We start from the raw sequence: 11,426 nt of genomic DNA, 5'->3' as shown, positions 1-11,426 counted from the left end.
CCCTCAGGCATACATTGGATTGTATGCATTTCATAGAATCATAGAGTTGGAAGAGACCCCAAGGGCCATCAAATCCAACCCACTGCCATGCAGGAACACACAATCAAATCACCCCCTCAGTTTAAATATGTTTAAATCACCGATAGGCAACCTACGGCCCGCGGGCTGGATCCGGCCCGGCGAGGCCTTGGGACCGGCCCCAGCCCGGTCCTGCCGCCAATTGCCGCCGGGGCCTTTGGCCTATCAGGAGGCAGGCAGGCAAGCGGCGGGCAAGGGGGCCAATTGTCTATAGAAGCCTCAGAAACATGCATTTATATTAACATTTTTTAAAAAATCAGCAAATTTTTTTCGCGTGTCCTCCATTTTTTTAAAAAAGTGCCCTCCATTTGAAAATTTTGTCCTACATTTGTTCTGGTTTATTTATTTATATAAATTTTTTAAAATTATTTAATTATTTATATTTTGGCTTCAGCCCCCCAGTTGTCTGAGGGACAGCAACAAGGCCCCCAGGTCAAAAAGGTTGCCTACCCCTGGTTTAAATCCTCCAAAGACGGAGACTTTGCCACACTCTGAGGCAGTGTCTTCCATTATCCAACAGCTCTTACTGTCAGTAAGTTCTTTGTGATGTTTAGATAGAATCACTTTTCCTGTAGTTTGAATCCATTGCCCTGTGTCCTATTCTCTGGAGCAGCAGAAAACAAGCTTGCTCCATCCTCAATGTGACATCCTTTCAAATATTTAAGCATGGTTATCATGCTGCCACTTAACCTTCCCCATACTAAACATAACCATCTCTCTAAGCCACTCATAGGGCATAGTTTCTAGACCTTTCACCATTCTGATTGTTTCAAAAGAGAAACCCTCAAGATCCCCTTAAGAAAATCAGCAGTGTCTTGTGTTACAGCTCAGTTTCCTAAAGAATTGCTAGAATCTTAGCCTAAGAACACTGTGAGACTTAACAACAAGGCTTCATTTGGTGTGTATGGTTAGGGTCAGTTAAAGTAGATTATTGGGGCTGGGGAGATCTTACATGCTTGCTTATAGTGACTAATGCAGGGGTCGGCAACCTACGGCCTGCGGGCCGGATCCGGCCCGCCAAGGCCTTTCTGCCGGCCCCCGCGCAGTCCTGCCGCCGATTGCCACCGTTTCCGCGCCGCTCCGGGCGCCATTTTATTTTTCAAAATGGCGGCCGAAGTCTCGCGTGACCATTTTAAAAACCAAAATGGCAGCGGAGGAGGAAGAGGAGGGCCGCGTGGCCTGGGGTGGAGGAGGCAAAGGATGAAGACCGGCGCGGCCCTCCCCGCCTCCCCGCGGGGCTCTGCACGGCTCCGCACGGCCTTCCCCCGCCTCCCCGCGGGGCTCTGCACGGCCCCGCGCGGCCCTCCCTGCGGGGCTCCGCGTGGCCCTGCGCGGCCCTCCCCGCCTCCCCGCGGGGCTCCACGTGGCCCTGCGCGGCCCTCCCTGCCTCCCCGCGGGGCTCCGCGCAGCCCTGCGCGGCCATCCCCGCCTCCCCGCGGGGCTCCGCGCGGCCCCGCGCTGCCCACCTCCTCCTCTGTCTCCTCCGTCCTGCCCCCAGGCCGTGCGGCGCATGGAGGAGGGGGAGGAGAAGAAAGAAGAGGAGGAGGAGGAGGAAGAGGAGAGAAGAAGAGCAGGAGGCGGCAGCAGGAGGAGGAAGAGGAGATGGAGGCAGGAGGAGGAAGAGGAGATGGGGCAGCAGCAGGAGGAAGAGGAGGGAGGAAGAGCAGGAGGAGGCAGCAGCAGGAGGAAGAGGAGATGGGGGCAGCAGGAGGAGGAAGAGGAGATGGGGGCAGCAGGAGGAGAAAGAGGAGGGGGAAGAGCAGGAGGAGAAAGAGGAGATGGGGGCAGCAGGAGGAGGAAGAGGAGATGGGGGCAGCAGGAGGAGGAAGAGGAGGGGGAAGAGCAGGAGGAGGAAGAGGAGATGGGGGCAGCAGGAGGAGGAAGAGGAAGGGGAAGAGCAGGAGGAGGAAGAGGAGATGGGGGCAGCAGGAGGAGGAAGAGGAGGGGGAAGAGCAGGAGGAGGAAGAGGAGATGGGGGCAGCAGGAGGAGGAAGAGGAAGGGGAAGAGCAGGAGGAGGAAGAGGAGATGGGGGCAGCAGGAGGAGGAAGAGGAGGGGGAAGAGCAGGAGGAGGAAGAGGAGAAGGTGGTGAGTGGCCAGAGGCCACAGGGGTTTTTTTGTTGTTGTTTTATTTTGCATTCTTTTTAATTGCTAACAAGTCTCCCTGCTTTGACAATGATAGTGTGATGATGATGATGATGATATAAGCCAGCTTGAGAAGCATGCAACTACTGTTTCTGAAGCTGAGAGAGTGTGACCTTGCAAAGTGTATTTTGTGTGCTTTTAATGCTAACAAGTCTCCCTTGCTTTGACAATGATAGTGTGGTGATGATGATGATAATGATATGAGCCAGCTTGAGAGGCATGCACGCACTGTTTCTGAAGCCAAGAGTGTGTCGCCTTCCAAAGTGTGTTTTGTGTGCTTTTAATGCTAACAAGTCTCCCTTGCTTTGACAATGATAGTGTGGTGGTGATGATGATGAGTCAGCTTGAGAAGCATGCAACTACTGTTTCTGAAGCTGAGAGAGTGTGACCTTGCAAAGTGTGTTTTGTGTGCTTTTAATGCTAACAAGTCTCCCTTGCTTTGACAATGATAGTGTGGTGATGATGATGATGATGTTGATGATGATAATGATATGAGTCAGCTTGAGAGGCATGCACGCACTGTTTCTGAAGCCAAGAGAGTGTGACTTTCCAAAGTGCCTTGTCTGTGTGTTTTTGGTTCTTTAATGGTGATATTGATATCAGAAAGCCTCTGAGGCAAGGCCAATGTAAGTTGCTGTGATTTTTACAAACTCATGCGCAGTGAAGAAAAACCAAAGTCCCTTGACCAAGTACGCACTTCTGAGAAGTACACTTGGTCCAAGAACGGTGAAACCACCTTGACATGTTCAATATGCATAGCCATGTTAAACCCAAGGGGTTTGGTTATGGAATAAGCCTCTGAAATATGCAAGAGGCCATGTTACGTAAAGCCATGTGAAATGCACAACTGTGCTGTTGTGTGTGTTTTGGAATGCAGGTTGGGGGTGTTTGCCCAGAAAGGGACCGAGGAGGAGAGAGCGGGCACACGCCTCCTCCTCCTTGCAGGGCTTCGGTGGAGGCTCCGCCCCAGAGGGTGGCTCCGCCCCAGAAGGTGGAAGCTCCGCCCCAGAGGGTGGAAGCTCCGCCCCAGAGGGTGGAAGCTCCACCCCCTGGCTTCGGCCCCCCGACTTGTCTGAGGGACACCAACCCGGCCCCCGGCTCCAAAAGGTTGCCTACCCCTGGACTAATGTATTAATTTATTTGATTTATATCCTGCCTATGCAGGATAGCCTACAGCATTTAATAAACCGAGTAAGGGTAAAACATTATTCATACAAAAGTTAAAAGAATTAAATAGCTCAATTAAAAGCAGAAGATGTAAATCCTTAAATCATAATAAAAAAAATTAAAAATGCAATCCCACCACAAACTCTTTCTGTTAACATAGATTTTCAACCAGTCCTGCCTGAATACGAAAGCCTTAGCCTGCCTCTCCACAGTTGGAGAGCAGCCACAAACACCTCTCTCTTGGTTCCTCACCAAATATGTCTGTGATGGCGGTGGGACCGAGAGAAAGCCTTCCCCCAAAGATCTTAAAACTCCAGCAGGCCTATACAGGGAGATACGGTTTTTTAGCTAGTGTGGTCCAATATCGGGCTTTAAAGGTCATAACCAGCACTTTGAACTGTGCCCAAAAACAGACTGGTAGCCAGTTCAGCTTTGTCAACAGGGGATTAGATATAACCAGCCCCAGTCAAAAGCCTGACTGCATCACTACTTCCTGCACATCCTGCTATACAGTCATTTCAGTGGTGGCATCTTTTTGCCTTACAATGTACCAGGACCAGTATAAGTATGAGGATGGGTAAGTGGGTAATTAATAGATTAATTTGAATGGAATAACTGGTCAGGTAAGGATAGTTTCCTGAAAAATAAAACAAGTGGTGCCTGCTTTCTTAGGTAAGGCCCATAGGCAATTTTTGTCTCTTCTGACTCAATGTAGAAAAAAAAACCAGAGAAAACTATATTGATGCTACTGAGACAAGTTTACTTGAAACAAGAGTCTCTGTTCAAGTAAAGAGTTACAGCTGGCATGCTGCCTAAAATCATTGCAAAAAGCAGATTTTAAATCAGTTACCTCCATTAAGCAATAAATTCTCCACATAGAAACCTTGGAATCAGCATTCTAGTTCAGCCTCCTACTGATAAGCAAGCCTATTGTGCAGAGGACACTTTTGAAGGAGTATTCAGATCTAAGCTCCTCTGGCTGCTATCCAAAGGTCAAGGCCAGAGTCAGGATACCTTATCAACCCAAGCAGCCCTTGGTGTATTTCCTTCATTTATCTAGTACTTTCCACTGTAGGAAATGTGGCCCTCCAAATTTTGGGAAGACTGCAATTTACCACCAGCCCTAGCCAACACAGTCAAAGAGGTGTGATTATGGGAGTTACAGTCCAAAACCTGCTGGTTTCACTTTGCTTGCTTGTAATATACTGCTCAGAGAATGAGATTTTAATGTGCAGTTGGATGCAAAATGTGAAGATGGAAAACTGATGAATATGTAGTTGGGGGGAAAAGGAGGGAAACTAGATGCATTATTGTCCGTGCATGTAAATGGCAATGACACTATACACACAAAGGAGCTCCCTGTTTCAAGACAAACTGTCCAAGCCAAAGTAAAATACCTATCTGATCACTGGAACCACTTCCTTTTCACCATCTTTGGCCAGGTAACACTTTGTGACAGCCCCTTGAAGTTCTTGTTTTTAATGCCTTCGATCCTTTTTCTGCAACAAATGCAGCCCAAAAATGGCCTGTTCCAGAACGATTGAGCTGTAGGCTTTATTGACTGCAGTGAAGAACGGGCCAATTTTAACCTGTCAACTGAGTTGTACTTATCAGGCAACCTGGAAGAAAATGGGAAAAACTCTCGTCTTTGGAGGGGTACTAATTTTGCCATGAGGAATGACTCTTGCACTGGCAGAGCTGGAATTGACATTGGTACATGAGCCATTAGATTATCTTTTAATGAATTAAAGCAGATTAAGAAATCAATCTTTGCAAAACATAAGAACTGATTCCTGAGGCGAAACTCACAAGTGAGGGTGCCAGCATGGAGCAAAGCATGCTTTATCTTTGTTTTGTGTGTGTGGATGGGGGCGGGGGGGGGAAGAGTATGTGCAGCTTTACAATACTGATGAAAACTCTTGAAAACCCCTCCCTGCCTTTCCTTTTCAGGTTCCCTTTTTGGAGGATCCAGGCAAAGGGTTTTTTTAAGGAGATACAGAATTTTGCTTTAAATGGCTCTGAAAAGCATTGTTATCCAATATGAGTAAAAATAACATTGGAGGTGAGGACTATTTCTTCCCCTGGTTGATCAAAGCCTTACCATTCATGGAAGACGGTGCTACTATTCTGCCCCCTTGGCAGATTTGTTAAAGAACTAGATAAGAACAGAAGAGCTAATTTTGGCCATTTTATTCTATTTATGCATTTTCCCTAAACCAGCCTTTCTCAAATAGTGGGGCGGGCCCCCCAGGGGGGGCGCGAGGCTCCGTAAAGGGGGGCGCGAGGCTCTATTTACAGTTACGCGGGGGGGGCGTGAAATGTTTTCTTCTTCCTAGGGGGGGCATGACAGAAAATAATTGAGAAGCATTGCCCTAAACCAAGCTTAGCTGTCAAATTTGGCTTTTTGGTCTTGGCCCATAGGAAAGGGAAGAGAGGCTTTCCCCTCTGAACAAGGCACCCATAATCAGATATACAGGAGGGTACCTTCCAACAGCACCAAATAAAGGCAATGGCGCAATAGCCTCTGTGCCATGCAGTCATGCCCAAGTTGGGAGGGACTGAGTAACTAGGAGAGGAAACAATTGCAGATTCCAATGTCCTAACTAAGGCTTCACGCTAATATTTTTAAACAGAGGGTTCCTCATTAAAATAGCAACAGCAAGAAGCCTTCCTTGAAGTGTTCATTGGGGCAAGATGGGTTTTCAGAGTTTGCGACAGCAGTGAGGTCTAGTCAGTTCAAATGTGAACCCGCCTGATTGTAAACAAACAAAAAAAGACACATCACCTCCTAGAAGCACACAAATAGGAAACCAAATGGAGGGCCAGTTGCCATTCCCAACCCACACCTAGGAATCTATAACTGTAATGTAACTGAAATGAATTCTACTAAATGAATTTCCTCTCAATTCCAGACATGGCAAAACAACTGAGAAGTCAGTTTCAAGCTCAACACAATTTCTTTGTGATGTCCTTTTCCACTATGATGAAACAAAGATCTGAATTCCTTTCTCAGCCTGCATAATTTTAGACATCATGATATGTAAACAGAAATGTAATCAAGTTGTTCAAAAGAAGTTTTAAAGTTATGAAATTATATGGGGAAGCAGAGAGTGACTAAAATATAAATGTTGCAGCTAGTTGTCCACTACTGAAAGAGAGTATTGGTTCTCTTTTTGTAAAAGACACAGCACTCTTTTGTAAGTTAATTCAATTTAAACTACTCAAATATTTAACAGGTTTAAAAATATATCTAAAATATTTATGCAGGTTAAAAAAACCTCAGACTGCAGATGGTCAACCTTTTCTCTCTCTCCAGAAACCAAAAATTACTGTACAAACTGCTCTTGAGAATCAAAGTTTGGTGCATTGAATCTCTCTCTCAAACTATATGTACGTCATTATTTTCTTTGAATAAGCATCAGCATGAATATGAACCTGTTCTCTGTAACCTACCCAAGAATTTTGGAAAACATTATTTCACTCCCTATATCCTCTGTTCCTTGTGCCTCTCTATTCTCTTACTGTCAGCTGCAGGAGTCTTTATCTGCAAAGGTCTCTGACCAAAGAAAGAGCACAAGCCGCTAAGTTCAGCAGAAAAGGTTTGATGTCCCCTTTTTTATGTAACAGCTCTATTTTGAATCCACCCATCTTTAGTTAGAAACATCATTTTAAAAGCAAAAAGTACATAATATGCTCACTTAGTATAGTATACAATGAACTGCAACTCCTTTCCTTTTCTAAAGAACAGTTATCCCCTCTCTACTGGGAAATCAATAAGGAAAGAGTACTACCCTTAGTAGCCCCTTCCAACTCTAGGATCCTATGTATTGCTGCAAAGCAGAATGGTTTGGTTTAGACAGTATGATCCTTAGTAGTCCCTTCCAACTCGGATTCTTTGTATTCCTGCGTGGCAAAAGGTGGGTTGGACTATATGATCCTTAGTAGTCTCTTCCAATTCTAGGATTCTATGTAATGCAGGAAATATGCTGATTTTGTTATGCAGGAAAACCAAGACATCTGATTCAATCAAAAGCACAAAGAGAGAGGAAAACAATAAGAACAAAGGTATGAAACAGCATCCTATAATTCCGCCATAATAATCTGAGCAAGACAGAAAATGGAAATGTCTTTCCTGCCTGGTGTATAAAGAACTCCAGATCCCATAATACTTTATAAATGGCTATGTTGGTGGAAGATTTAAATGGGAAATGGGAGTCCCAAAGGTTGGACACTTCACTGTCCAGATATAACCAAAAGTCTCATAATCTTGTCCGGATCATCTGGTTTCAATATCTTATATTCGGGTGTAATCATCCCCACTGGAGATTTTGGGGGACCATCCACCCGCCTGGTGGAGGGGCCCTCAGAGAAGGTGGGAGGTCCTGAACTGGGGGCCAGCCTGGTGGATACTGGAAAACCAACTCTTCCTCAGAGAGGGAACTGAAGAAAGAAGAGAACCACAATGTTAGCAAATATACACTGATACGGCTTCTTTTTGGGGAGAAATTATGTCAATCATTGGTAGTCCAACCCTGCAAAGTTGGTCCCTCTAATTTTAGCCCAAATTTCCTTCTAAGCTTAGCCTTGTTCTGTCTACAACCGTCTAACTAAAAAGATTGCACGTACAGCGCTGTGTAAATTTACAGCGCTTCACAAATAAAGGTTAATAATAATAATAATAATAATAATAATACAAAATACTACAAGTTTCTACAGACGACCCTTCACATTTGTGGCTTTGATTATTCATGGATTTGATTAATAGGTTCTCTCTAGGAATCTCTAGGGCCTCCAAAGCAATTTCCTCTGTTGGAAATTGACCATAGAGTCACACTGGAGGACTAAAAGATTCCTAGAGAAAACAGTTCTCTAGACATCTGTAGGCCCTCCAGTGTGATTCTATGGTAAGGTTCTGGTAGATGTGGACCATAGAATTTGCTGGAGGGCTGAGAGATTCCTAGACAGAACACTTCTCTAGGCATTTGTGATCTATGGTCAGCTTTTGGCAGGTACTGACCACAGAGTTATGCTGGAGGACCCAGAGATTCCTAGGGAGCTCTTATCTCAGATAGAAAAATAAAAATAAATAGAGATAGCGCTCTACAGTCGCACCTTTGACTTTTGTGGCTTTGATTATTCACGGATTTGATTAATACATCCTCTCTAGGAATCCTTAGGTCCTCCAGCGCAACTCCGCTAGAAGTTTAACACAGAGCCACACTGGAGAAGCTAGTGATTCCTAATGAAAACACTTCTACAGGAATTTTAGGCCCTCCAGTGTGATTCTACGGCCAACTTATGACAAATGTGGACCATAGAGATGCAATGGAGGACTGAGTAATTCCTAGAAAGTTCTTATCTTAGGTTAAAAAAAATACAGTCAGCCCTCCACAGTCGCAGCTTTTGACTTTCGTGGCAGTAATTATTCATGGATTTGATTAATATGTTCTCTCTAGGAATCCTTAGGTCTTCCAATAAGACTCTGCTGAACGTTGACCATAGGATCAACGAGGACCCAGTGATTTCTAGAAAAACACTTTACTAGACATCCAAAAGCCCTCCACCATGATTCTATGGTCAACGTGTGGTGGATTATTAAAACAAATTATCTAGGAAAAATTAGAAAATAGAATACAACATAAAACAGTAAGTGTAGTCAAATGTACAGGGGTTTGGGGCGGATGGTGGACCATTGAGTTGCGCTAGAGGACCTAGAAATTCCTAGAGAGGACTTCTCTCAGGTTAATCATTTGTGGTTTTTCCACCTATATTTACCTGTCCTATAACCTCAGCAAATGTGGAGAGCCCACTATAGTAGGAGTGCACAATAGGAGTAGACAAAATGGTGAAGCCGGCACGGGTGAGACACACCTGTCTGGCTCAGCGGCCCGGAGCCGCTTTGCCCGTTTCTCCAGCCAGTCCTCGATGGTGCCGGGCGGCCTTGCTGCCTTCTCCTGCTGGTGCTCCCGGGATCGCCTCTCGTCTATTGCGGGGACAAAGGAAAGGGTCAAGTGAGTCCAGATGGTCAGTTTTCTGCCCCATTAAGCCCCGTTCCAGAATTTGGTCCAAACTTTCTGGAAAGTTCCAAGCTGCTGAACCTCATAGTGCAAGCCTTTTGCTGGAGCCTCCGCCGTTCGGCCATTGCTTACCTTGAACTTGTGCATTCAGATTTTCCAAGTCCGCTTCAGTCATGTGCGAAAAGCGGCAATTGGACCCAAAATCACACTGGCCTGGAGGGAAAGCCGAATAAAAATATCACAAGAAATTGATGAGATCCTAACCAGTTCACCGACGAGGCTGAGAGAGTGTGACTCATCCAAGGTCTGGCTGAGCACTGATTCGAACCTAGAGTCCCTAGTTTATCACTCAAACCAAACACTGTGCAGACTTTCTATTTGCTCTGTAACCCCCCAAATATACCCAGTTTTGATCCATCTCCCTCGTTTTCTAATTTAGTAGGAGTGCACATCTACACTGCAGATTTAATCCAGTTTGACACTGGTTTCACTGCCACAGCTCAACAATGCTGTGGAAAAGTTGGATTTATTGTATCCTGAGATATTTAGCCTTCTGTGTCTGAGAGGTCTGGGAGCCACACTAAACTACAAATCCCAGGATTCCATAACATGAAGCCATGGCAGTCAGAGTGGCGTCAAACTGAGCTAATTCCGCAGTGCAGACGTGATGTTTATGTGGCTCTGAAAACGTGATCTTACCCGTTTGGAGGAATTTCCGGCACGGCTTCTTGCTCTGTTCCTCCAGTAAGATGGCAGCGGCATCTGTAAGAAAGGAATAAGGGCCTCCCAGTGTTGAAGAACCACAACTCCCATGTTACCCATTCCCAAGTCCAAGGAAGGAGAAGCGTCTCTCTCACCTCGAAAGAGATCATACCAGACCTTCTTGGCTCGGAGGTGCTGGACCCCGTTCAGGTGTTTCTTCCGGTTGTGGAGGTTGTCCTGGAAGGAGCGGTCACAATAGTCGCAGAAATAGCGCTTCCCCATCCGGGGAAAATAATAATAAAGCCTTTTGGAGGGAAGACGAAAAGTAAAGGGGGGGAGTTAGGCTTTGCACAAAGAGGGAGAATTTGCACCAAAAGGATGAATTTAAGCATTACACTGAAGAGAAAATGTAAGCTTTGCACTAAAGAGAGAATTTGCCCGAAAGGGAGAATTAAATCTTTGAAGGGAGAATTTGCACTAACAAGAAGAGTATTCACACTGAAGGAAGAATTTGAGCTTTGCATTATGGTGAGAATTTGCACTAAAGGGAGGACTTAAACTTTGCACTAACAAGGGAGAATTTACACTAAATTATACTAAAAGGGAGACTTTAAACTAAAGGGAGAATTTAGGTTTTGCACTGAAAGGAGAATTTGCACTAATGGGAGTAAACTTTGCACTCAAAGGGAGAATTTGCACTAAAGGAAGAGTTTAAGCTTTGTTTATTTATACACTTTATACACTAAAATGGAGAATTTGCACTAAAGGGGGACTTTAAACTTTATTTATGTATTTATTTCCAAACTTTGTACACTAAAAGGGAGGATTTACACTAAAGGACATTTTATACTTTGTTTATTTCCAAACTTTATACACTAAAAGGGAGAAACTCAGCAAAGGCAAAAAGGTTTTTAAGGAATTCTATGGTGCCCCCCTCAAACCAATAAAACTGGATTGCAACTCCCATCATCCCCAGCCAAGTGGTGGGGATGATGAGAGCTGCAGTCCAAGAGGGAGGCCTCCAAAGCCCAGCACTCACCTTCTTTCCCAGAAGCCCCGAGGCTCCCCAAACCCTTCCCTCTTCCTCTCAGTCAAATGGGAGATGTTGTATTCCACTGGCTTTTTTCAAAGCACTGGAGAAAAAACTACGCCTCCCAGATAACAACGCTCCAGCGGATGAGGTAAAGGGGGAGGGGCTGCTGGGAAATGTAGTCCTACGGCCTACCCAGACTAGCAGTGGGAGGCGGAAACAGGACTCAGAATCCCATGGTTCCAGGCGAGGCGGCGCAGCATGCCTTGCGCCCGTCCAGGCCGTGTA

General features: G+C 45.4%; 1 protein-coding gene across 1 annotated transcript; it reads right to left on the bottom strand.

The window, feature by feature from the left end:
- Positions 1 to 3,384: 3,384 nt before the first annotated feature.
- On the bottom strand, positions 3,385 to 11,350 carry LOC149322551 (zinc finger matrin-type protein 5-like). The gene is made up of 6 exons (XM_089479599.1): positions 11,148 to 11,350; positions 10,264 to 10,412; positions 10,106 to 10,168; positions 9,539 to 9,619; positions 9,261 to 9,372; positions 3,385 to 7,829 (listed from the first exon to the last, which is right to left on the bottom strand). The coding sequence occupies exons 2-6, from the start codon at positions 10,388 to 10,390 to the stop codon at positions 7,700 to 7,702; spliced, it is 513 nt and encodes a 170-aa protein (XP_089335725.1). The 5' UTR covers positions 10,391 to 10,412; positions 11,148 to 11,350; the 3' UTR covers positions 3,385 to 7,699.
- Positions 11,351 to 11,426: the final 76 nt, after the last annotated feature.

The sequence above is a fragment of the Sceloporus occidentalis genome, unplaced genomic scaffold (genome assembly GCF_023333645.1).
Source record: "Sceloporus occidentalis isolate IW3139 unplaced genomic scaffold, rSceOcc1.0.p SCAF_1, whole genome shotgun sequence".
In the NCBI taxonomy this organism is placed as follows: domain Eukaryota; kingdom Metazoa; phylum Chordata; class Lepidosauria; order Squamata; family Phrynosomatidae; genus Sceloporus; species Sceloporus occidentalis.
Note: the sequence above shows the minus strand (reverse complement) of the source record. Positions and strands in the feature narration are given on the sequence as shown.